This window comes from Pogoniulus pusillus (genome assembly GCF_015220805.1).
Source record: "Pogoniulus pusillus isolate bPogPus1 chromosome W unlocalized genomic scaffold, bPogPus1.pri SUPER_W_unloc_1, whole genome shotgun sequence".
Lineage (NCBI taxonomy): Eukaryota > Metazoa > Chordata > Aves > Piciformes > Lybiidae > Pogoniulus > Pogoniulus pusillus.
In genome coordinates this window covers 205960-233959 of record NW_026974535.1, presented here as the reverse complement: position 1 = coordinate 233959, position 28000 = coordinate 205960, and the positions used below count along the sequence as shown (strand labels likewise).

Here is a 28000-nt window from a genome sequence, read left to right as displayed (position 1 = left end):
CAAAATCAGAGGAACAGGAGGGTTTGGGTCTACAGAGCCACTAATAGCTTTCTCTGAGGTGATAACTAACAACAAACCTACACGTTCTGTTACCATTATCCATCCCGACACTCAGATCACCCCTAAAACCATTACAGTTGAGATGATGATTGACACGGGTGCAGATGTCACTATAGTGCCAGCTGCATATTGGCCAAAAGCGTGGCCAATTGTAAATTCATCTGAGAAGGTTTTGGGAATAGCAGGACTAGCAGAAATGAGAAAAAGTGCTGTGTTATTGGACATCAAAGACAATGAGGGGAACATTGCAAAAGTAACACCTGTAATCATGAACACACCCTTATGGTTGCTAGGTCGAGATGTACTCTCCCAATGGCAACTTGTTTTGTCTACTCCTTTTTCATAGCGGCCACTGACAAAGGTGCTCTTCCCACTATTAAGCTGACTTGGAAAACTGATAAGCCTGTGTGGGTTGATCAGTGGCCGCTCACTGATGAAAAGTTGGAGCACCTGAACCAGCTTGTAGATGAACAATTGGAGAAAGGCCATATAAAAGAATCTTTTAGTCCTTGGAACACTCCAGTTTTTGTTATACAGAAAAAATCAGGAAAATGGCGATTTTGCACGATCTTCGTGCTGTTAATGAACAAATGACGCCAATGGGAGCGTTACAACCAGGCCTACCTTCTCCAACTGCAATACCTGTTAATTGGGCTGTCTACATTATTGATCTTAAGGATTGTTTCTTTAGTATTCCACTCGATCCTGCTGATACTCAACGATTTGCCTTTAGTATACCATCAAAGAATAACAGTGCCCCCATGAGAAGATTTGAATGGATAGTTCTGCCACAGGGAATGCGTAATAGCCCAACCATATGTCAATGGTATGTTAACCAAGCATTACAAAATTGGAAGAGTTCACACCCTACATACGTGGTATTACATTATATGGATGATATCTTGATTGCTTCTCCCATTCCCTTAACAGAAACTGAAAAGACTACATTATCACAGACTCTTAAGCACTGGGGATTGACAATTGCAAAAGATAAGATTCAGGCCCAAGAACCATGGAATTATCTAGGACTAATAGTGACAGAAAGCAGAATCAGACCTCAAAAAATTACACTACATGTGAAAATAGAAACAGTAAACGATGTCCAAAAATTATTAGGAGAATTGCAATGGATCAGACAATGGATAGGGATTACTAATAAAGATCTTGAACCCCTTAGAGAGATGCTGAAAGGATCAAAACATCCAGCAGAACCTAGAGTTTTGCAAAACCAGCACTATGAGGCACTTGAAAAAATTAATAACAAAATAGCTGAATTACAAGCATATCGTTACAATACTGCCTTGCCAATCAATTATTTATGCCAACAAGACAATGATTACTATCTGGCAATAGGACAGGAACAGGATCAGAAGACATTCCTACTATTGGAGTGGTTATTTCCAAAAAGTCAGCCTCATGCATCACTGTTACACAAACTTGACCTTGTTGGTTCCTTGCTGTTAAAGGCAAAACGTAGAGTACGTCATGTTTTTGGGGTAGAAGTAACTAAGATTGTGTTACCATTTGCAATGAAATCAGTGGTAGAAGAATGGTGTAACATGTCATATTCTTTTGCTACTGCAGTGATTGCTACATCTATCGATAATCATTATCCTGCATTTCCTCTATTCGGTACTCAATTGATGTTAAACCAGAAAGCACTGAAATGTGAACAACCTATTGAAAATGGTGTTACAGTTTTTACTGATGCTTCTGGGAAAACACACAAATATGGCTATGCTAAATGGTGTGACACTTCCAAACAATGGAAGACTGTAGTGAAAGAACTAGAAGGAGTTTCCGTTCAATGCCTTGAACTCAAGGCAGTAACAATGGTGTTTGAAGACTTTGTAAATATCCCTGTAAATATTATTACTGATTCTATGTATGTAGCTTCTGTTGTGAATCGAGTAGAGGAGTCAATTATTGGACACATTTCTAACAAGGTTATTGAAGCTGTGATTATTCAATTGTTGAATTTGATTCTAAACAGAAAATGTTTATATTTTTGTACTCATATCCGTAGTCATACTAACTTGCCTGGATTCTTGTCAGAAGGAAACGCGAAAGCCGATGAGGTGGTGAGTGCTGGAGCCCAACAAAATGATACTGATGAACCTTCTGTTTCTGTCAAATCAGCCACACAGGCAATTAAGCAAGCACAAGTAAGTCATGCATTCTTTCACCAATCTGCAAAAAGTTTGTCTAAAGAATTCTCTATATCTCTGCAAACTGCTCGTGGCATTATTGCCTCGTGTCCTGATTGTGCCAAGGTCTCACCCCTACAATCAGAAGGCACTAATCCTAGGGGGACTGAGGCAAGAGAGTTATTTCAAACAGACATTACAATTGTTCCGTCATTTGGACGTCTAAAATATGTTCATGTCACAGTAGATACCTATAGTTCAGCCTTGTGGGCATCTGCCATGACATCATCGGGGGCGTCAGCAACATGTCGACATTGGAGAATGGCATTTGCTGTATTAGGAAACCCCCAAACAATTAAGACAGACAATGGTCCAAATTATAAAAGCCAAATTGTTGAAGCGTTTCTTTCAGCCTGGAATATCAAACATTTATTTGGAATTCCTTACAATAGCACAGGACAGGCAATTGTTGAAAGAAAGCATTCTGATCTCAAACGATATATTGCCATTTTTCAAAGACAGGAGGAGTTTTCCCATTCCCACTCCCCCCACGATATTCTTTCAAAGGCCATTTATGTTTTAAATTGGAAACTCTGGTCACAGAAGTCAAATCAAGAAGTTGGGTCAACCCCTATCTTTAGACATTTTACTCAAAACAATCCTTTAAAAGAAACACACATTTCTGTGCAAGTTTGGGACCCCTCATCAGCCACCTGGAATGGACCATGGAGATTAATAACTTGGGGTCGTGGATATGCTTGTGTCATTACAGAGGACGGAGAGCGGTGGTTGCCAGCCAAGTGGGTGCGACCCTGGCTACATGCTGAAACCAAGGAAAACAAGGAGGATGATCAAACAGCGATAGAAGAGATTGCTGACTTAGAAGCTGCACACAACATCACCAGAGACAACTGATCTGAGCTAAATGTTGAACAATATGTATTGGTTATCTGCTATTGTAATTATTTTTGTGGTGCAGGAGAATTTTGGGTGGGCTAGTGAAGATAACTTTTGGGTGAATTGGGCAAAGGAGACAAATAACCCATCCTTTTGCTTACACTTATCAGCAGCCACAGACCCATTTAAAACATGCCTGATAGGGTTGCCATTTGATGATCAACGCACTTTGGTAGCCTCCTTTTCATCTCTCACACATCAAGATTGTTCTACAGCAAAAAGTATAAGTCATTGTATGGCATTAATAGTTGCAAGCCTCAATGTCCCTTTACCATGGGACCCTCAAGAGTTCAACCTGTTAGGAAGTAGAATGCCAAATCAGTCAGGATGTCTGATATTTGGCTCGTACAATCTGACGAATCGTCAGATAACAGATCTAACACCCTATCATTTTCCTTATTGGAGTACCTCTGATTTTTGTGCTAAAGACACGGTTTATGGTTGGAACACAAATGGTATGTGCCTTAACATTACCAAAGCCTTAAGATTGCCTAGAAATGTGTTCCTGATCTGTGGTAGAAGAGCGTGGCCTGGAATCCCAAAAGAAAGTAACGGAGGGCCATGTTACATTGGTCACCTTTCTTTGCTAACTCCTACTTCAGAATTTATCCGAAATCATATTGCAAGTAGTGCAACTCTATTAAGAAATCGTAAAAATATAGAAATATTAACCTCTGATTGTAATGATGAAGTGGAACTTTGGTCTCATACAGCAAGAGTTTTTGGAGCATTGTTTCCTCCTATAGGAACAGCACATGCCTTGTCAGCCATTCAGAGATTAGCATGTTGGACAGCAAAACAAGCTAATGTTACTACTAGTGTTATTTCTCAGCTTGCAGTAGATCAAAATAGTTTGCAAAAGGCTACCCTGCAAAATAGAGCAGCTATAGATTACTTGCTTTTAGTACAAGGAAAAGGCTGTGAAGATGTAGAAGGAATGTGTTGTTTTAACTTGTCTGATCATAGTGATTCAATCCATAAAAAGGTAGACTGGCTTCAGCATCATACAGAGAAAATTACAACGAATCATAACCCCTTTGATGATTGGCTAATGTCATGGGGAATTTCAGCTTGGGCAAAAGAGTTAATCAAAACTGTAGGAATAGTATTGCTTATTGTTATTGTTTTGTTTTTCTTAGGACCCTGCATCTTCCGATGTCTATCCTGGCAGATGCATCGGATCGCTGCTACAGTGTTTGAAAAGAAAGGGGGAGATGTGGGGAATTTTGTAGGGGCTGTTGCTTTGCAATCAATATGTAGGCGATTGGAACACAGCGGGTAAGACACCGCTCAGCCCAAGGACACTGTGTCCGCTTCGTGCTTTCTATGAAAAAAAGCAGAGTTGGCCTGAGGATGTTGCGTCCTTGTGATACAGCTGTGCAAAGTAAAACAAGTAATGAATCAGTCATGAATATACCTTAGAACAAAGGATCTGCACATCTGGAAATGTAGGGTTTGATATATGAGCACACGTACTGCTTATAAAAATACCTTTTTGTATCTACTAATGATTATGCTTTAAACCACAAAAATGTATTGCATGGACCAATTAGAAATCGACATGTAATCCTGTAATAGTATAAACAGCCTTCTGATTTGTGTATTAAACGTCTTACATTTACAATCCATATTGGATTCTGTAAGTCCATTTCCTCAACTTTGGGAATAGTCAGCATGCTAACAGCGACTAACAGCGACACCACTGCCTTAATTTTTGTGGCTCTCCACTGGACTCTTTCAAGCAGTTCCCCATTCTTCTTGAACTGAGGGGCCCAGAACTAGACACAGTATTCCAGATGCAGCCTCACCAGGGCAGAGTAGAGGGGGAAGAGAATTTCTCTCAACCTACTAACCACATACCTTCTAATACACCCCAGAATGGCATTGGCCCTCCTGGCCACAAGTGCACATTGCTGGCTCATGGTTAATCTCCCATCAACTAGTACACCCTTTTCCCCTTCACTGCCTTCCAACAGATCAGTCCCAAATCTACACTGATCCCCGGGGTTGTTCTTTCCCAGATGCAAGACTCTACACTTGCCCTTGTTGAATTTCATTAAATTTCACACTGCTGTCACGGAGGGGTATTCTGCTGCCTACACCAATTTTGGCGGAGGGAAGATAATATTCTATAATATTCAAATCCCCAGCCAGCAGACAACCAGAACCCTTCTAGTTCTAAGTCAGATCTGAACTCACAGGCCTCAGGCCAGACCCCCAATGATTCAAACCCTCCAGTAGACACGTCTAAGTCTGTCGCTGTGCAAGCTTTTTTGGCGCTTGCTAAAGGGAAAGCCAAGACACATATATGGGGGTACCGGACCCTCAGACTTCACCTTATTTGGTATGCTTTGGCCTGTTGCCAAGCCCTCATTGGACAGAATTGTGGCCCAAGGACCATCAATTGCGGGGTCAAAACTCATAAAAGGGACAATTCAGTATCCCTGCTACCTACCTCTCTCTCTCGCATCTTGCCTCTCGCTCCTTGCCACCCTCTACCACCCACCTGCTGCTCCTAGCCGCTTCCAGACGCTGCATGACTCCAGCCCACAGCACCAGCCCAGGGGAACTGACCAAGGCGCTCCCAGCCAGCCGCCGCTCCAGCTGCCGTTCCCAGCTTGACCGCACCCATGGAAGCTCCAGACAGTGTGCCCCAGTAACCCCTGAACTATTCAAACCCACAATATTTGGGACCATCAAAACTGACTCCAGCCAGTGAGTAACTGAGAAACTCGATTTAAGCCAGCATAAACTCTCAATAGCTTACCAGTGGCACTTTCATGCCGCAGACTCTCTTCCTAAATCCTTTCAAACCCTTGCTAAATTCCCAATTTGCTGTACACAGACATTCTGTAATATAATCTCGGAACCGCATACAAAGAACTTGTGGGGTAGCTGTAAATAAGTTTGGGGAGGGGGATTCCTTGTGTATATAATATTAAATTATTTAAAGCCTTTTAAAATTCGGCCTCATATTTCATTCCCCCAAAACCCAGACAAACCCCTTCACGACACTGGCAGATTGACTACATCACTTTACCTCGATCTCGTTCTGGCAAGCAGTATGTGCTAACGATGGTAGAGGCCAGCACTGGATGGCTGGAAACCTATCCAGTTCCACATGCTACTACACGTAACACCATTGTTGGTTTGGAGAGACAGATCATGTGGAGACATGGAACTCCAGAGAGAATCGAGTCAGACAATGGCACTCATTTCAAGAACAATCTTGTGAAAAACTGGGCCAAAGAGCATGGTATTGAGTGGATCTACCACATACCCTACTATGCACCAGCTTCAGGGAAGATTGAACGCTACAATGGTTTGCTGAAAACCACCCTAAAAGCCATGGGGGGTGGAACTCTGAAAAACTGGGACAAACATTTAGCAGAAGCTACCTGGTTGGTAAATAGTAGAGGTTCAGTAAACAGAGCAGGACCTGCACAATCAGACTTGGTCCAAACAGTAGACGGTGATAAAGTTCCTGTTGTACGTGAGAAGAATCTGTTAGGGAAAACTGTTTGGGTATTTTCTCCTTCGGGCGAAGGGAAACCTGTCCGAGGGGTGGTGTCTGCTGAAGGTCCTGGTCACACCTACTGGGTAATGCAGGAGAATGGTGAAATCCAGTGTATTCCACAGAGAAATCTAACCTTAGCTGAGAGAGTTTAAATTCAGAGTGTATAATACAAGCTGTTAGGAGGTTTCTGTTCTAGGTACCATCGGCGTCCAACACTGAAAGAATCTACGAGAGAATCTACAGTACGTGAGCACGAACCCAATGTCACCTGGGAGTCCCTGTTCTCGTCTCATCTGTGAGGAGACAAACTGTTCTGAGCTTTTGAATCACCTACATCTGAGATAGCTGGAATGAAGTGTGAACTGACCTTGTGATGTTCATTAGTGTAAATGTTGGTTTAGATTAGATCAGATAATTCTCAGCGATACTCTGAGTGAAGTAGACAGGGGTGGACTGTGCTAGTTTGAAGCTGTATAGGGTTAACACTCCTGGGGGAGTAACCCTGAACCTGACCCTAGGGGTCTTGGCCCCTCCCCAGGGGTGGGCCACACTCCAGGTGATGGTTAGCCCACTCCCCCCACTTCCTGTGATATAAAAGAGACAGGAGCTCCCTGTCTCTTCCTCTTTTTCCTGCGTTCACTCATGACCACACACTCATACTGCATACCAGCACACCACGTGGCAGCCACGAGGCAGAGACACCATCACATTACTCGGGTTGTATCCATCCCTGTTTTGTATTTTGCTGTTTTCCCTTCCTTATCCTTTGTAAACTCCCCTACCTCCAATCCCTTTTTCTAAGTTATTGTTAAACTTTTCCTTTTTAACTTCCAAATCGAGTGAGATTGATTTATTTGGGTGTCCCTACCTTTATCTCTCTCCCTGTCTTTTGGGGAAAGGAGGGGGGAAGAGGGGAGGGCACTCTATAAATTCTATAAATTGTCATTGGGTCTACTAAATTTATGAGTCTCTGGGAACTTGCATTTGAACCCAAGACAGAAGCTAGCTAGAATGTTTTGGTAGGAAGAACTAGATCATAGGCTGTGAAAGGAAAACAGTGGTGATGTCTGCTTCCCTCAGAGTCTTGCTGAAGAAGAAACGAAAACATTAGATAACACTCTTGCCATTTTGTCTCACACTCTGCCTTGGGCTTCTGGCTGAGCTGCAGCTCCCTAACCTCACCTTCCTCTCACCTTTGCTTCTTAACCTCTTGGCTGAACCTCTATTCTTCCTCGGGACTGGGGTAAGGTTGAGAGGGGCAGGGGGGAAGGTGCAGGGGTGGTTGAGAGTCCCTCCTGGGGACTCAGGTTTCTAGGAGGGGAGTTGTGTTTCTGTATTATCTTTTACCTTGCATATTTCTGTCTATAACTGTATATACTGTAAATATCTGCTTGTACATTGTGCTAGCTGTAAATATAAGCTTCATTCATATTCCCAGAGCCGGATGAGTCTAGTCTGGGTATTTCTAAAGTGGAGGGGGCGGGGAACACCCAAACCATCACATCAACCTTTCCACCTCCTCCTTCAGCTCCACTATCTGGCTCAGCAATTCACTGATCTGTCCACATGGCAGACATGGGGCTTCACTGCCTCTCCATCAGAACAAGTACCAGAAGAGGGCACTCCCTGCAGCCGGACACCTGCACTGCCATATTTTTGTACAGGAGCTCAGTCTGAGTTGCCACATACCTCCTGGCAATGGCTTTTGGCCATATTATCACAGTATCACAGTATCACCAAGGTTGGAAGAGACCTCACAGATCATCAAGTCCAACCCTCTACCACAGAGCTCAAGGATAGACCATGGCACCAAGTGCTACGTCCAATCTTGCCTTGAACAGCTCCAGGGACAGCGACTCCACGACCTCCCCGGGCAGCCCATTCCAGTGTCCAATTACTCTCTCAGTAAAGAACTTTCTCCTCACCTCAAGCCTAAATTTCCCCTGGCGTAGCTTGAGGCTGTTTCCTCTTGTTCTGGTGCTGGTCACCTGAGAGAAGAGAGCAACCTCCTCCTGGCCACAACCTCCCCTCAGGTTGTTGTAGACAGCAATAAGGTGACCCCTGAGCCTCCTCTTCTCCAGGCTAAACAATCCCAGCTCCCACAGCCTCTCCTCGTAGGGCTGTGCTCAAGGCCTCTCCCCAGCCTCGTCGCCCTTCTCTGGACACGCTCAAGCATCTCCATGTCCCTCCTAAACTGGGGGGCTGTGCTAGTTTGAAGCAAGCTGGAATGTTTTGGTAACAGAACTAGATAACGGGCAGCGAAATGAAAAACAATTGTGTCTACTTCTCTCACAGTTACGCTGAGAACTCTGGGAAGAAGAAAGACTTTTTCTCCATTTTGTTTCTCACTCTTGCTTTTGCCTTAGACCTGGTCACATCTCATTAACCCTGCTCCTACTAACCTTGCTCCCTAACCTCTTGGCTGCACCTCTTTTCTTCCTGAGAACTGGGGTAAGGTTGAGAGGGCCGGGGGGAGGTGTTGGGGTGGTTTGAGAGCCCCTCCTGGGGACTCAGGTTTCTGGGAGGGGAGTTGTGCTTTCATATCGTTTATCCTTTGTATATTTCTGTATATAATTGTATATAACTGTATATATTGTAAATAGCTGCTTGTAAATTTTGCTAGCTGTAAATAAATTGCTTCATCTATATTCCCAGGGTCCCTCTGAGTTAGCTGGGGCAAATTCAAAAGTGTGGGGGGGGCGGGGTAACCCCCAAACCATCACATTTTTTAATTGGCGCCCAACGTGGGGCTAGATATTTCAGTGAGTGGAAATCAGCTCTGGGAATTAAGATGAAGCTAATCAAGCAGCTATTGTACTTGGTGGGGATTGCTGTGTGGCCTGTTTTCTGGTTTTTTGTGTACAACTGGATCAAAGATCAAATTGGTTATTTCTTACTTCATGTAGTTTTTAAGAAGGCTAAAGTTAAGCTTTCAAACATGTTCTGGAGCTGGGGTGATTTTATTCTTGGTTATGCTGGTTTTAGTGTCACTGAGAATATTACTAGTGATATTACAAGAGTTTTTGTCAATAATGTTACAATCAATCGAGAGTCTGCTTTATCTACTGCTCTCATGAGGGTCATCCAGCCCCAAACTGAAATGCCAAATCCCTGCAAGGATTGCTACTCGAAACAGAGCATGGCAGGGATGCTGGGCATTATACTGGCTCTTGTAGTTTTAAATTTCATATTAATTTTGGCATTATTCGTGAAAAATTCAAAACCAGTTTCTGTAAGAGCTAGGAAAATTTCTGTGTCTCAGAAGCAGTCTCTTTCACAGCAAAACAAGGGAACACAGTTGTCGGCTTCCCCCTTGCCAGCCTCTGCCCCTCCTTCTCCAAGTGCTGGGAACACAGCCAGTGTTCCCACCACTAACATAAACACTGATAACAAAAACAACAACAATCCACAGAGTTCGGTAGGAGCCTCAGGAGCACAGGCAGGTACCCAAAATCAGAATGTTCCTAGCAAAAATGAAAACAAGTCAGGGTTGGCAGGCATCCCAGGAGGACAGGCAAATAATCCCACTAATAATAATACTACCAATGCTAGTAACGCTAGCCCAGTCAGTCCAAATCCTAATGACACCAGCTCAGCCAATTTGAACCCCCAGCCAGCAGACCAGAACCAAAATCCTCCTGTTAAAAGCAAGGCAGATTTGAACTCACAAGCTCCAAGTCAGACTCCTAAAGATTCAAATCCTCCAGCAGACACATCCAAGTCTGTTGCTGCTCAGGCCCTTCTGGCACCTGCTAAGGCAAAAGCTAAGACAAAGAGTGGTTCGCAGGAGGATGTAAGAGATGGGACCTCTGGTGATCAGCAAGGAGAAGAGGAAGAGGAGGCAGTTAGTCTGCGAGACCTTGTAGATGTGCTGAGACAACAATACTCAAGTGAGAGGAGTGCTGTGAGGTTAGCTGCCAAGAGAGAGGATGGTTCCCATGAGTTTAGGAATGCTATGAGGAAGATTGTGTTAGGCCCGGCACCACCAGAACAACAGGAAGAAGAGGAGGAAGATGACATCCAAGGCTCCAAGGATCCACTCAGAGAGGTCAGGGAAGTTAGGAAGGAATACACAAGGGAATCAGGTGAGCCAATCTTAAGCTGGCTAGTGAGATGCCGTGGCATTGGTGCTAATGCTCTGCAGGTAGGAGACAAGTCTGCCAAGCAGCTGGGACCACTCACTAAGGAGAGTGGAGTGGACAAACACCTAGCAAGTCCTCTTGGTAGGGTTAGCTTGTGGACACGCCTTCTATTGGCTGTGGCTATGAGATATCCTTCCCGAGATGATTTGCCATGGGCTGCCAAGAAGTGGAACACCGTTGAGCAGGGAATTAAGCTTCTGAAGGAGTTTGCTGTGAAGGAAGTGCTTTATGGAGATCATGGTACTCATGAGCCTGACGATATTCCTTTGGGAACAGGTCTCATGAAGAAGCTTATTAAGCTTGCTCCTTCATCCTATGCTAACATCTTGGCCAGTAAATTCCTAGCAAGGAGTGATAATGGAAGATCTTTCACTGTTGGTGAATTCACTGATCAGCTCAGGCAGATTGAGGACAGCTTGTCACATTCTGGTATAATCTGTGCCATAAAGACTATGACTACAGAGCTTAAAGATGGTATAAGAGATGGCATTAAAGAGAGCATGAAAGAACTGAAGGAGGATCTCAAAAATCTGGTAAAGGATACCGTTCCTGCATCATCTGAATGGGTGCATGTTTCTGCAGTGAGGAACAGACGCCCACCTCCTGCAAGGCAATTCCAGCCTAGGAGGAGACAAATTCCACCCAGACAGCAGCAATCACGTGCATCACTGTGGATACTTCTGCGTGACACATATGGGGAGAACATGAACAAATGGGATGGTAAACCTACTTCAGCTCTTTCAAAGAGGGTCAGGGATCTGCAGAGTGGCAGAAACAGAGGCAGTAATGCCAGGAAAGTAGCTGTCACTTCTTCAGCTCCCGAGAGCAACTGCAATTGTTCCAACAGTTGCAGTTCCTCTCACAATAACACCAATCACTGTGTACACCCTACATGCCATGTTCAGCATTAGGGGTGCCCTGCCTCCAGCCAGGAGGAGGAAAGGGATAGTGGAGAGAACCGAATCTATTGGAATGTATTCATTAGGTGGCCTGGCAGTTCAAGAGTTCGGAAATACAGGGCTTTAGTTGACACAGGTGCTCAATGTACTTTATTGCCATCAAATTGCAAAGGGACAGAGTCCATTTCTATCTTTGGAATCACTGGTGGATCTCAAGAGTTAACTAAGGTACAGGCTGAGATCAGTTTAACTGGTAAAGAGTGGAAGACACATACTATTGTAACTGGTCCTGATGCGCCTTGCATTCTGGGAATTGACTTTTTGAGACAAGGCTGTTTCAAAGATCCTAAGGGTCACAAATGGGCTTTTGGAATAGCATCTGTAGAGATTGAGGATGATAAATTGAAATTGTCTATTAGACCTGAACTTTCTGATGAATCTGCAGTTGTGGGACATCATGACATAGAGGACCTGGAAGTGCCAATTGCAACTCAAACTGTTCATCATAGACAGTACAGAACTAACCGTGACTCTTTGTTGCCCATTCATCAGCTGATTCGTCAACTGGAGAGTCAGGCTGTCATCGAGAAAGCTCATTCACCTTTCAACAGTCCCATCTGGCCTGTGCGTAAACCTACGGGCGACTGGAGACTGACAGTTGACTTCCGTGCCCTCAACGAGGTGACGCCACCCATGAGTGCAGCTGTGCCAGACATGCTGGAACTCCAGTACGAGCTGGAATCAAAGGAGGCTAAATGGTATGCAACAATAGACATTGCTAATGCTTTCTTCTCTATTCCTATAGCAAAGGAGTGCAGGCCTCAGTTTGCATTCACCTGGAGAGGAATCCAGTACCAGTTCAATCGTTTGCCTCAGGGGTGGAAACACAGCTCAACCATCTGTCACTCAGTCATCCACAATGCACTGGAGAAAGGTAAAGCTCCAGAGCACATCCAGTACATCGACGACATCATTGTGTGGGGCCAAACTGCTGAGGAAGTCTTCGAGAAAGGTAACAAAATCATTGACATTCTGTTGCAAGCAGGTTTTGCCATTAAGAGAGACAAGGTCAAAGGACCTGCCAGAGAAATTCAGTTTCTGGGAGTGCGGTGGCAGGATGGTCGCCGTTACATTCCTCAGGATGTGATCAACAAAGTCTCTACCATGGCTGTTCCCACCAGTAAGAAGGACACACTTTCTTTCCTTGGTGTGGTGGGATTTTGGAGACTACACATTCCTGGTTTCAGTCAGATTGTCAAACCTCTGCATGATGTGACTCGTAAGAGAAACAATTTCGAGTGGGGACCTGAACAACAAGCAGCCTTTGATCAGATCAAGCGAGAAGTAGTCCATGCAGTGGGCTTGGGTCCTGTGAGATCTGGTCCGGACATTAAAAACATTCTGTACACGGCTGCCAGTGACAATGGTCCAACTTGGAGTCTTTGGCAGAGTGCTCCAAATGAGACACGTGGTTGTCCACTTGGTTTCTGGGGACGTTGTTACAGAGGTTCAGAGACAAATTACACTGCAACTGAGAAAGAGATTCTAGCAGCCTATGAGGGAGTGAAAGCAGCTTCTGAAGTGATTGGAACTGAGTCACAATTGCTTTTAGCTCCTAGACTGCCAGTTCTTAACTGGATGTTCAAGGGCAAAGGTTCATCACCACATCATGCCACAGATGCAACCTGGTCTAAATGGATGGCTTTGATAACCCAACGAGCGCGAATGGGTAATCTTGACCGACCTGGTCTGGTGGAGGTGATCACCAACTGGCCGGAAGGCACAGACTGTCCCAAACCTCCGGAGGAGAAAATAACTCGTGCTGAGGAAGCTCCTCCCTATGGTGATCTCTCTGATCAGGAAAAGAACTATGCTTTGTTCACAGATGGTTCCTGTCGTCTTGTTGGGAACAAGCGAATATGGAAGTCAGCGGTTTGGAATCCAACCAGGAGAGTTACCGAAACGAAAGATGGCGAAGGAGAATCCAGTCAGTTCGCTGAGGTAAAAGCTGTTCAACTTGCTCTTGGTGTGGCTGAACGTGAGAATTGGCCTATCCTTTACCTCTACACCGACTCGTGGATGGTAGCCAATGCTCTATGGGGTTGGCTAAAGGACTGGAAGAAGAATGGTTGGCAGAGGAAAGGAAAGCCTATTTGGTGTGCTGATCTATGGCAGGACATTGATGCACGGCTGGAGAAAACTCCAGTGAAGGTGCGGCACGTAGACGCACACATGCCTAAGAGCAGAGCAACTGAGGAACATCAACATAACCAGAAGGCAGATCAAGCTGCTAAGATTGCTCAAGTTGATACCAGCTCTGAACTTGACATTGACCTTGATTGGAAACACCGAGGTGAACTGTTCTTAGCTCGGTGGGCCCATGACTCATCTGGACATCAAGGCAGAGATGGAACATACCGATGGGCTCGCGATAGGTCAATTGACTTGTCCATGGACGCTATCACCCAAGTCATCTATGACTGTGACATTTGTGCTGCTATTAAGCAGGCTAAGCGAATCAAGCCCTTATGGTATGGTGAGAGATGGTCAAAGTACAAGTATGGTGAAGCCTGGCAGATTGACTACATCACTTTACCTCGATCTCGTTCTGGCAAGCAGTATGTGCTAACGATGGTAGAAGCCAGCACTGGATGGTTGGAAACCTATCCAGTTCCACATGCTACTGCACGTAACACCATTGTTGGTTTGGAGAGACAAATCTTGTGGAGACATGGAACTCCAGAGAGAATCGAGTCAGACAATGGCACTCATTTCAAGAACAATCTTGTGAAAAACTGGGCTAAAGAGCATGGTATTGAATGGATCTATCACATACCCTACTATGCACCAGCTTCAGGGAAGATTGAACGCTACAATGGTTTGCTGAAAACCACCCTCAAAGCCATGGGGGGTGGAACTCTGAAAAACTGGGACAAACATTTAGCACAAGCTACCTGGTTGGTAAATAGTAGAGGTTCAGTAAACAGAGCAGGACCTGCACAATCAGATTTGGTCCAAACAGTAGACGGTGATAAAGTTCCTGTTGTACGTGAGAAGAATCTGTTAGGGAAAACTGTTTGGGTATTTTCTCCTTCGGGCGAAGGGAAACCTGTCCGAGGGGTGGTTTCTGCTGAAGGTCCTGGTCATACCTACTGGGTAATGCAGGAGAATGGTGAAATCCAGTGTATTCCACAGAGAAATCTAACCTTAGCTGAGAGAGTTTAAATTCAAACTGTTAGGAGTTTTCTGTTCTAGGTAACATCGGCGCCCAACACTGAGAGAATCTACGATAGAATCTACAGTACGTGAGCACGAACCCAACATCACCTGGGAGTCCCTGTTCTGAGCTTTTGAATCACCTACATCTGATTGAAGTGTGAACTGAACTTGTATATATTGTTTTAGTGTAAATATTGGTTTAGATTAGATTAGATAATTCTCAGCGATACTCTGAGTGAAGTAGACAAGGGGTGGATTGTGCTAGTTTGAAGCAAGCTGGAATGTTTTGGTAACAGAACTAGATAACGGGCAGCGAAATGAAAAACAATTGTGTCTACTTCTCTCACAGTTACGCTGAGAACTCTGGGAAGAAGAAAGACTTTTTCTCCATTTTGTTTCTCACTCTTGCTTTTGCCTTAGACCTGGTCACATCTCATTAACCCTGCTCCTACTAACCTTGCTCCCTAACCTCTTGGCTGCACCTCTTTTCTTCCTGAGAACTGGGGTAAGGTTGAGAGGGCCGGGGGGAGGTGTTGGGGTGGTTTGAGAGCCCCTCCTGGGGACTCAGGTTTCTGGGAGGGGAGTTGTGCTTTCATATCGTTTATCCTTTGTATATTTCTGTATATAATTGTATATAACTGTATATATTGTAAATAGCTGCTTGTAAATTTTGCTAGCTGTAAATAAATTGCTTCATCTATATTCCCAGGGTCCCTCTGAGTTAGCTGGGGCAAATTCAAAAGTGTGGGGGGGGGCGGGGTAACCCCCAAACCATCACAGGGGCCCAGAACTGAACACAGCACTCAAGGTGTGGTCTAACCAGTGCAGAGTACAGGGGCAGAATGACCTCCCTGCTCCTGCTGACCACACCATTCCTGATGCAGGCCAGGATGCCACTGGCTCTCTTGGCCACCTGGGCACACTGTTGGCTCATGTTCAGGCAGGTATCGATCAGCACCCCCAGATCCCTTTCTGTTTGGTTGCTCTCCAGCCACTCCGACCCTAGCCTGTATCTCTGCATGGGGTTGTGAAGGTGAAGTCCCTGGTGATTGGCAGAAGGGAAACATTGCATCCGTTGTTAAAAAGGGTAGAAAGGAGGACTCTGGGAACTACTAACCTGTCAGCCTCACCTCTGTGCCTGAGAAGATCATGGAACAGATCTTCCCAGAAACTCTGACAAGGCACATGGGGGGGACAGGAAGGTGATTCGAGACAGTCAGAATAGCTTTGCCAAGGGCAAGTCCTGTCTGACCAACCTAGTGGCTTTCTACAATGGAGTGACTACATCAGCGGACAAAGTAACAGCAACAGATGTCAACTGTCTGCGGGGCCTTAGACATAGTCCTCCACAACATCCTTTTCTCTAAGCTGGAGAGATATGGATTTGATTGGTAGACTGTCCAGCAGATAAGAAATTGGTTGGACAATCACATTCAAACGGTAGTGATAAACAGCTCAATGTCCAGATGAAGACGGGTAACAAGTGGTGTCCCTCAAGGGTCTGTACTGGGAGCAGTGCTATTCAATATCATCATCAATGATATAGACAGAGAGATTGTGGCACCTTCAATAAGCTTGCAGATGACACCAATTTGAGTGATGTGGTTGATAAGACTGAAGGATGGGATCCATCTATAGGGTCCTGGACAGGCTGGAGGAGAATCTCATGAGGTTCAGTAAGGCAAAGTGCAAGGTCCTGCACCTGGGTCAGGGCAATCCTCATAGAATCATAGAATCAGCCAGGTTGGAAGAGACCTCAAAGATCATCCAGTCCAACCTATCACCCAGCCCTGTACAGTCAACTAGACCATGGCACTAAGTGCCCCATCCAGTCTTTTCTTGAACACCTCCAGGGACAGTGTCGTGGAGGGCCCATAGGCCCAAAATAGGTTTATAAGTGCTTTGTCCTGCCTGGACATGTTTTTCTGCTGTCGTGGAGGGCCTGCCGGCCCAAAAATAGGCTCATTTATGCCTGTTCTGCCTGGACATGTCTCTCTGCCTGCACCAGGGGTAAACGAGCACAAAGGGGCACAACAGACCGGGGCCATAAAGTCAGTTGCCCAGGACACCTGATTGTGTAAGCCCCCACATGCCCAGCTCGTGTCTCCCTGGTGTAAGCCCATGTGATCCACATATTTGGGATAGTCCAGGCAAGTGCCTTTTGCCTAGTATGGTAAGGTTTGGCTGACTGCCAACCTGATTGGTTATTCTAGTGGCCAATGAGATCATTAATTCTCGTCCCACATTTAATAAATAGGGGCACACAGGCTCAGGTGCACGATTCCCCACATTACTTGCATCTCCGCCACATTGCTTGCTTGCCTGCCTGTGTACTTCCTTGCAGCTTTATACCTGCCTTTAGTCAGCATTAGATCCGTGCTCAGACTGCACAGAATCCTGCCTCTGCACCTGGAGATCCTGCCTACGAATTTCCTGGAGAGAGCAGCCAGCAGAAATCAGCAGCACAAGGTCAGAGACTGCCATTTCCCCTGAAACCAGAGGATTCCAGCCTTAAAGTCCACAGGCAGAGACCCTGAAGAATTGGACACTTGCAATAGGCTGTGACACAGCCCCGGAGGGCGATTTCTGATTAATCCGAATTGTGAGTAAATACTTGAATGCCTCTGTAATTTCTGTTACCTCTGCCATAAAGCAGAAAACAGCTTTCAGCTCACTCTTGCTGGACAAATAGTATATGACCCCAAGTGGCATTAAGCCACGGGGAAAACTCTCTCTGTTAATAGTTTCAATGTTTGCTAGTTATTAATAAATTTCTGTAAATATATATTCCCATAATGTCTTCATAAACATATAAAAATGAATATTAATATTAAAGTTCAGTGGTTAGGGGTGGTGAGAGTTGAAATATTGGAAGTTAATAAATATATATATATAAATAAAAAAAAATCCTCTCGCATTAATTAATTTCTCCCCTCTGCCACAATTGGCATAGGTAGCAGAATACCCCATCCACAACATCTGCCCACACCAGAGGTAAACACATTAAACAAACACAAAAGGGACACAATAGACCTGGCGCCATAAAGTCTGGCCTGCTCAGGGCCCAGATTGTGTAACACGGTTGTGTAAGCCCACACACCTAGCTTATGGCTTACTGGGTGCAAGGCCCATGTTCTCCCCATATTTGGAAGGGTCAGGCCTGTGGCTCTTGCCTATTATGGTATGCTTTGGTTAACTGCCAAGCTGATTGGTCATTCTGGTGGCCAAGGGGCCATTAATCTTGGCCCACATTTGATAAATAGGAGGTACACAGGTAAACAAAGTGCCTGCCTGTCTGCCCACACACAGTGCTCACTCTAATGCCTGCCTGCTTACTTTTGCTTCACTATGGAGCCCAGTCTCCCATGCAGCTGTGCACCCTATTGCACGCCCGCTGCCTTATTATTGCCTGGTAAACTCCACTACCACCAGTTACCAGGAGCAGACCCCGGATGTGTGCACACAATTGGCCTGTATGGCCAGCGTGACACCGTGCTGAGACCGTACAGCATCCTGCCTCTGCACCTGAAGGTCCTGCTTAGAATCCCTGGACAGAGTGTCCAGAAGAAGCCAGGAGAACAAGTTAGAGACTGTCTGCAATTTCCCCTGAAGCCGGGAGATCACAACCACAGCCTCAACATCCACGGGCAGGTTCCCCGCAGATTGGACATTTGTATAGGCTGTGATGTAGCCTCAGAGGGTGAATGACAATTAACAAGAATTTGTCAATAAATGCTTTAATGCCTCTGCAATTCTCTACTGCCTTCTGCCATAGAGCAGAAAGAGCTTGGGCCCATCGGCTGGGCAAGCAGCATATTGACCCCAAGCGGCATTTGGCCATGGGAAAATTCCTCTCTGTTTATAGTTTGAATGTTTGCTAGATAATAATAATAGTTACTAACAAGTTACTGTTTGATGTTATTCCTAGAATGTCTTCCATGGCAAGAGTTCAGAATATTAAAGATAATAAATTATATAGAATCATAGAATCAACCAGGTTGGAAGAGACCTCCAAGACCATCCAGTCCAACCTATCACCGAGCCCTAGCCAATCAACTAGACCATGGCACTAAGTGCCTCATCCAGGCTTTGCTTGAAGACCCCCAGGGACGGTGCCTCCACCACCTCCCTGGGCAGCCCATTCAGTGGGAAGCTTTCTCCTCCAGCGAGGTATGGAATGTAAACATCAGGCCCTGTGATGGGAAGTGTCCTTGGGTCTTACAGGCTCCCAGGGGCCTAGGCTGAGAACTATGAGCAACCCATGCACAGCTGTCAGGGGGTGGGATTTGCCCGCCCCCTGAGGCAGGCACTGCCCCAGGGGGCTGACCCCCTGGGTGGTACTCACAGGTTGTTTACCACAGGTAACCTATCTCTGCCTTACACATAACTTGGGGCCAATCTGTACTGTCCACTTCGGCCAGCCCCAGGCTGGTTGTGCACACCCCCTCTAGGGGCTATATAAACCACTGTATTGCCTTAATAAATCGTACTGATGCACAGATGCCTAGAAGCTGCTGTCTTGAGTCGTCAGCACCCCGATCTCGCCTCTCGCCAGCCTCCGTACCCCGACACCATTCCAATAGGAAATCACCCTTTCTGTGAAGAACTTCTTCCTAACATCCAGCCTATACCTACCCTGGCACAACTTGAGACTGTGTCCCCTTGTTCTACTGCTGGTTACCTGGGAGAAGAGGCCACCCCCCACCTGGCTACAATGTCCCTTCAGGTAGTTGTAGACAGTAATAAGATCACCCCTGAGCCTCCTCTTCTCCAGGCTAAACAGGCCCAGCTCCCTCAACCTTTCCTCATAGGGTTTGTGCTCCAGGCCCCTCACCAGCTTTGTTGCCCTTCTCTGGACATGTTCCAGCACCTCAACATCTTTCTTGATTTGATGGGCCCAGAACTGGACACTGTACTCAAGGTGTGGTCTGACCAGTGCTGAGTACAGGGGAAGAATAACCTCCCTTGTCCTGCTGGCCACACTGTTCCTGATGCAGACCAGGATGCCATTGTCTCTCTTGGCCACCTGGGCACACTGCTGGCTCATCTTCAGCTTACTATCTATCAGTACCCCCAGGTCCCTTTCCTCCTGGCTGCTCTCCAGACACTCAGTCCCCAGCCTATAGCGCTGCTTGGGGTTGTTGTGGCCAAAGTGCAGAACCCTGCACTTGGCCTTGTTAAATCTCATCCCATTGGCTTCTGCCCACCCATCCAGCCTGTCCAGGTCCCTCTGCGGGGCTCTCCTACCTTCCAACAGATCAACACCTGCTCCTAGCTTGGTGTCATCTGCAAACTTACTGATGCTGGACTCAATGCCCTCGTCCAGGTCATCAATAAAGATATTGAACAGGACTGGGCCCAGCACTGATCCTTGGGGAACACCACTAGTGACAGCTGCCAACTGCATGTGGCACCATTCACCACCACTCTCTGAGCTCTGCCATCCAGCCAGTTCTTGATCCAGCACAGAGTGAATCTGTCCAAACCATGAGCTGCCAGCTAGGCCAGGAGCTTCTTGTGGCAGACAGTGTCAAAGGCTTTGCTGAAGTCCAAGTAGACTACATCCACAGCCTGCCCCACATTCACCAGGCAGGTAACCTGATCATAAAAGATCAGGTTGGTGAGGCAGGACCTGCCCTTCCTAAACCCATGCTGGCTGGGCCTGATCCCTTGGCCATCCTGTAGGTGCTTTGTGATGGCACCCAAGATGACCTGTTCCATTACCTTGCCTGGCACTGAGGTCAGGCTCACAGGTCTGTAGTTTTCTGGCTCCTCCTTACGACCCTTCTTGTGAATGGGCATCACATTGGCAGCTTCCAGTCTTCAGGGACCTCTCCAGTGAGCCAGGACTGCTGATAAATGATGGAGAGTGGCTTGGCCAGCTCAGCTCCAGCTCTCTCAGCACCCTAGGGTGGATCCCATCTGGTCCCATGGACTTGTGAGGATCCAAATGTCTCAGCAGGTCCCTTACTGCTTCCTCATGGATTAGAGGGGGACTGTACTGGTCCCTGGCTCCATCCACCACTTCAGGAGTCCAGCTGTCCTGGAGACAACCTGTCCCACTAGTGAAGATTGAGGCAAAGAAGGTGTTAAGCACCTCTGCCTTTTCCTCATCCTTTGTCACTATGTTCCCCTCTCTATCTAACAAGGACTGGAGGTTGTCCTTGGCCCTTCTCTTGCCATTCAGATATTTAAAGAAACACTTTTTATTTTCCTTGACAGCCGTGGCCAGCCTGAGCTCCAAGTGGGCTTTTGCCTCTCTAATTTTTCCTCTACAAGATCTAACAACTTCCTTGAACTTCTGGGACATTTTATAAAATATCATCTCGCACCAATTAATTTATTCCCTCCACAACAGACGGTGCCTCCACCACCTCCCTGGGCAGCCCATTCCAATGCCAGTCACTCTCTCTGGCAACAACTTCCTCCTAACATCCAGCCTATACTTCTCACGGCACAACTTGAGACTGTGTCCCCACGTTCTGTTGCTGGTTGCCTGGCAGAAGAGACCAACCCCCACCTGGCTACAACCTCCCCTCAGATAGTTGTAGACAGCAATGAGGTCACCCCTGAGCCTCCTCTTCTCTAGGCTAAACAACCCCAGCTCCCTCAGCCTCTCCTCATAGGGTTTGTGTTCCAGGCCTCTCATCAACTCGGTCGCCCTTCTTTGGGCATGTTCCAGTACCTCAACATCTCTCTTGAACTGACTGGCCCAGAACTGGACACAGGACTCAAGGTGTGGCCTGACCAGTGTTGAGTACAGGTGAAGAATAACCTCCCTTGTCCTACTGGCCACACTGTTCCTGATCCAGGCCAGGATGCCATTGGCTCTCTTGGCCACCTGGGCACACTGCTGGCTCATCTTCAGCCTACCATCTACCAGTACCCCAGGTTCCTTTCTGCCTGGCTGCTCTCCAGCCACTCTGTCCCCAGTCTGTAGCGCTGCTTGGGGTTGCTGTGGCCAAAGTGCAGAACCCTGCACTTAGCCTTATTGAATCTCATCCCATTGGCCTCTGACCACTAGCCTATCAAGATCCCTCTGCAAGGCTCTCCTACCTTCCAACAGATCAACTCCTGCTCCTAACTTGGTGTCATCTGCAAACTTACTGATGCTGGACTCAATCCCCTGGTCAGATCATCAATAAAGATATTGAACAGGATCGAGGCCAGCGCTCAGTATCAATCCAGGCTGGGGGATGATGAAATTGAGAGCAGTCCTGCAGAGAATGACTTGGGGATACCGGTGGATGAGAAGCTGGATATGAGCCAGCAATGGGCACCTGCAGCCCAGAAGGAAAATCACATTCTGGGCTGCATGAAAAGAAGCATGGCCAGAGATGAAGAGAGGTGATTCTACCCCTCTGCTCTGGTGAGATCCCACATGGAGTACTGAGTCCAGTTCTGGGTCCCTCAGCAGTCCTCTGCAGGGCTGCTCTCAATGCACTCATCACCCAGCTTGTAGTTGTGTTTGGGAGTGGAGGTGGCAGGGCGGTCTGTGCAAAGGACACAAAGCAAAAATTTTCCACATAATACATCTTTCTTGCACTATTTGTTCATTTTAACTAAAAATAATGTATTCAAAATATAGTATTTGACTTTCTGAGGATACATTTCCGGAGAAATTTACTGAACCTAGAATTTTATTCCACATTTAATGTAATTCATTAATCAGGTAGTCCTTCTGTTCTTATATTAGAAAAGAAAGATGGGAGAAATAAATTTTTCAGTTTGTCCATACTAATGCTGGAACTGACACTCAAAGCATCATGTTGCAGAGGCCTACCCCAGACTGAGTAAATAGACATGGGGTTCCCACTGCCTTTATTCCTTATCAGTTCTGGGCACTGCAAATACTGGATCACAGCACCCAGCACTGACTTCACTGCACGCTGGATTCAACAGAAGGTAGGAGAACAACATTTGGAAAGAAGACTGTAAGGAAAGCATAAGAGATGAATTTGAAGCACTAGAAAATAGTCTAAAAAACGTATTGCATAAGTTCTCTACCAAATCCTCAATTGTCCTACAAATCATGACTCTACAGAGACTATAAAATCTGTTCAGAAAACAGAAGAAAATCCAAGCTTTGCTGCCAGAACACATCAGTATATCCTCCTTTGGCTTTGGAGATCTGAATGGGATCTATTGACAGCTAATAAGGCTACCACAATTTGCCAGCATCTACCTTAAAGATCCCTCTATTTCCAGGTAAGACTGTGGCCTTTTTCCATAAAAAATTGTCACACTTTATCTAGCTTTTCAAATATTCATTCCAGGGCTTCTTCCTCTCAAAATACATGGTCTATAGCTATGCTTTTCCTCTCTTCCCCCTTTCTTCCAATTTAGAGACTGTTTTCAGCTTAAATTTTAGGATATATGTAACAATGAGTTACTAAATACTTAGCACTGCCTTTCACATTTTCATTTGTGCTGTTTTGCATTCTTTCAAGGAGCATGACATGTTCTGTCCTTAGCAAGTTCTTTTCAAATATCATATGGCTTTTTACTCACTGGCTCATTTTATTACTTTTACTCTCCAAAACTGTGGAAGCATTTCTTGCTGACAGAGGACATGATTTGATAAACGAGCAACCTGTGCTGCGAGGAGTGTCCTTGAGCTCATCTTGGAGGCAGGAACTAAGGCGATGAAACAACCCCCACGTCCAGCTGCAAGGGGGCAGGATCTGCTGGCCACAGGAGGCTGACCCTACAATTGTTTTTTCTTTAAGCCTTAACCTATCTGTGCCTTATGCATAGCTTTAAACCTATCTGTGCCTTCCGCATGTACCAATCTTAAAGTAAGTTAGCTGTGCATGCCTCTTCCAACTTAGCATATAAGATGCTGTATTGCCACAATAAAACGGAGAACAATGTAACCATATTGGTATCCGTCATTACTCTGGCCACTTTTTCACCGACACAAAACCACCCTATACTTTCTATCTCCATTGACTCTGGTAACACTTCTATCTAGATCTCTACAATGCTAGCAAATCTTTATCCTCAAACTGCAAAAACTCTGGACATTCTCCTATAATTGTTTCATAGTTTTTAGCATTTAAAGAAATTATTTCAGATTCAAATAGACTCCACACCTATAAGTAGAATCTGTCTGATTAATCCTTAGCTTGGTCTCTCCTCCATCTTTGCTTTTCAGCAGCGTATCTCACTTAAACCTCAAAAAATAAAATCTGTAGGGCACCACAAATTGCCACAGAACTATCAGTAAAATGACAGACTTGAACAGATTTTCAGTAAGGTCAAGGCATATTTTCCCAACTTTAACTATTTACTAAGATAAAAATATGAACCTAGCCATAAAGAATTTCAAATAAAATTACTTTAAAATAAAATCCAATCACTCATCCTAGAAACTGAACTTTGTAGTGAAATTAAACATTATTCTTTTAAAAAATACACAGTAGATTTTGTTTCCATGCTTATTCTGATATGATCACTCTTATAAGATGTCAAGATACATAAATTTATATCACTGTCAAATACAAGGTAAAGCACAAGTATCACAGTTGTGCACCATATATATTTATGGTTATTATCAGTCCCCTAAACTTACAGAACAACATAAAACACAATCAATAAATAATCAAAAATTCTTACCACTTTGTACTCCATATCTGGTCTGCATGCTTTTCTCCCTGAAAACATTAGGATTCCTTGCCAGGACAGCCTGCAGCAAGACTGGTATATCTCCTTCTGGATCATCACTGCCAAGGTTATCTTTCAATTCTCTATAATTGTGGAAATAAGCAAATAGCAGCAAATGTATTTTTGAGTTATAAGACATCACAAGTCAAGTAAAATAAAAAAAAAAAGCAACCAAACAAAAAAAACCCCATAACACGAACAAAAATACACAAACACACACCAAATCCCAAAACAAAAGATGACAATTTACTATTAAAATATAGACAAACCTAAGTCTGAAAAGCACTGTTTCCTGTCTCTATTTCTTTTTCCAAGGAATGGAAGAAGAAATATTCCTACTATCATTCAGAATTATTTTCTCTTAATAAGCACTTATATATACATGTCTGTCAGTTTCAGACTATATTATTAGAAGTTTCTTATGCCCACTTTTGTATCATGATCTTCTCCAAAACAGAAGAAAACTTTGGTATAATATCAAGAAAGTATTACTGTAGGAGTGAAAATAAGATATGTGTGAATGTATAACATTCAGGTTACAGCTCAATTCTTTGAAATGTTTTTAACAGCAAAAATGGCATATCTTTGCCATCGCAGGATTTCCTTTGAACCATCAAAAATGTAATGGATTTTCTATAAATCTGTTCCTTCACTTGTTTGCTTTGAGGACTTTATAAAGCTACTTCCATTTGATCAAATCAGTTGATTGGAACATGTAGGAAAAAACAGGAATGTCAGCATAAGACAATTCAAAGGACATGAGGGAAAAATGAGAAAATCCAAAATATATTTTAAAAAAGATAATTGATTAGCATACTTGCTGGTTCAATTCTTAAAATATTTGAATTCAATACCTAATCAGAACTAACACAAGTCATACATGGGTGTCTCAAAAAAGGTATAATTTCGTGTAATACTGAGTATATATTTTATGTGCATTATTAACAAAAGTGGAACACAAATTACTCTTGTACAATTGATACCACAGTTTGTACTCTTAACTAGCAAGAACACAACAAGCAGCCTACCAATTTCTAAAAAATAAAATTAGTTAACGCATAATAGTTGTCAGACAATTACTAACATTCTTATTGACAGGAACAATTTACAATGGTAATCCACTAAAGTAGCCTAATAAAAAAACCTCCACATTCTGATTTTCATATCCTCACAAACACTCTTCTCAATTTCAATTTCAAGGAACAATGATGGTGATATGATATAGCTGAAGTTCAAAACACATACATGTGATCTGTTGACACCTGATTGAGACTGTGGACAAGCTGTGAAACCAGATTTTCATCCCTGCAAGCCAGAAGGCAATTCACCTCTTCAGCTATCCGTCCATTGAAAAGCAGGCTTTTTGTTGTTGTAGCAGGTAAAGGTGATGGAAGAGGCAGCTGGTTCAAAACTGTTATAATAAAACAGTTCAGAATTATTTCATTAAACATGAGCATATAAAGATGGACACTTTCTTAAGAAAGAAAACTTGGCAACTACATTTGAAATATAGGAAAGATTTCTGGATTGATTTAATCATGAACACACACACAAAGTTTGGACTCTGTTTTAAACAAAGTAATTCAGTCATGTCCATAAATTATATTACTATATTATTTAAAATAATATATTATTGTAAATATTTAACAGTGCTAAGACAAGTATTATGAACAAAAGCATACTTTTAAACATTACAGATTATTATTTAATATTATGGCAGTTTTCTCTTGGAGGTGAAAGCATGGATCAAGAGAAGGAAGGAAATTCAAAATCCTTGTAAATCCATGCAGTGCTGTAAGTGTACTGATCAGAACTTTTATTCTGACCTTCATATTTAATTAGTGTTCCCACATTGTATAGAGATGGTAGATTAAAAAAATCCAACCAAACAAAAACACCACAAAAAAACCCAAAAAACAACAGCCACTTTAAGCCACTAATTAAATTCTCAGTTTATTCTTCCGCTGTATTCATTTTTATGTAAGCAATCTTCTCAAGTCACTTTCATGGGTCCACGAAAACAAGCTGACTCTGACTTCAAGTTCCCAGGCTGATTACATTAAAAATAGCTTCAGGGGCAAAAAAAACAACAAACAACAAAACAACAACTGTGAAATATAGACTCTTTTGATGCACTCATATTTTGAAAGTCTTAAAAAAAAAGGGGGGGGGCACAAGGGAGGGCAGAATTCTGGTATTTCTTTCCCTTTATAGAATGCATCTCATTACTGTATTTAGAAATTTAGAATAAACAGTAATTCAAATAAAAGTGTATATTAGATTAAAATATCTAGCTTTCATTACCTGTATTAGATTAGCTTGAATCTAATCTTTTATCTCTCTCTTCAGTAGAGACAATAAGCTAAATTATAAATTACCTCTAAAAGATACATGTTTTTCTTTATTTGTAGGGTACCCAGATATGTTACTGACTGATATTCCAAACAGTTAACTCCTGTATTTTATGTTTTGGGTTTACTTAGGGACGTTGAGATGCTTGAGTGTGTCCAGAGAAGGGCGACGAGGCTGGGGAGAGGCCTTGAGCACAGCCCTACGAGGAGAGGCTGAGGGAGCTGGGATTGGTTAGCCTGGAGAAGAGGAGGCTCAGGGGTGACCTTATTGCTGTCTACAACTACCTGAGGGGTGGTTGTGGCCAGGAGGAGGTTGCTCTCTTCTCTCAGGTGGCCAGCGCCAGAACGAGAGGACACAGCCTCAGGCTGCGCCAGGGGAGATTTAGGCTGGAGGTGAGAAGAAAGTTCCTCACTGAGAGAGTCATTGGACACTGGAATGGGCTGCCCGGGGAGGTGGTGGAGTCGCCGTCCCTGGGGCTGTTCAAGGCAAGGTTGGACGTGGCACTTGGTGCCATGGTCTAGCCTTGAGCTCTGTGGTAAAGGGTTGGACTTGATGATCTGTGAGGTCTCTTCCAACCCTGATGATACTGTGATACTGTGATTTAGATTACTATATTTTACTTGAACATTGTTTTTAATTTAAGCAATGACAAAATTAACATTTTTAATACCAAATCTGATTTTGAACAAATTTACTTATAAGAACTTTAAAAATAAATCTATTTTTAGTGTTTTGAAAATGCAAGTGTTTACCTGAAGTAATAGAAGAGAACATAATAAAGAAAAAAGATTAAAAAAAAAAAGACAAATACTTACGGTCTGTAAGGCTAGCAATCCCTGCAAGAGTAGTGATGGGAACATGAGGCATATCCCCATTCATCCTGAAATTCTGGGACGGTAGTGCCTACACAGATATATTAGTTCAGGTGCTGGCTATCATTACTTCCCATGTTCCAAGCACTAAAAAAAAAAAACCAAACATAAACAAAGCACATAACAAAATTAAAATCCTTGGTTTACCTAAAATAATTTTAAATTCAAT

The 28000-nt window shown here is 44.2% G+C and overlaps 1 protein-coding gene across 3 annotated transcripts in view; it reads right to left on the bottom strand.

Moving 5' to 3' along the window:
* LOC135173778 (nipped-B-like protein) overlaps window positions 1-28000 on the bottom strand; it is a 265346-nt gene that overhangs the window by 181642 nt on the left and 55704 nt on the right. For all 3 annotated transcript variants that reach the window (XM_064140921.1, XM_064140923.1, XM_064140922.1), the window contains 3 exons: window positions 27775-27918; window positions 25853-26018; window positions 24560-24690 (listed from right to left, as the gene is read on the bottom strand). In XM_064140921.1, coding sequence (XP_063996991.1) covers window positions 24560-24690; window positions 25853-26018; window positions 27775-27838 — 361 coding nt within the window. In that variant the 5' untranslated portion in view covers window positions 27839-27918. The remainder of the gene's footprint in view (window positions 1-24559; window positions 24691-25852; window positions 26019-27774; window positions 27919-28000) is intronic.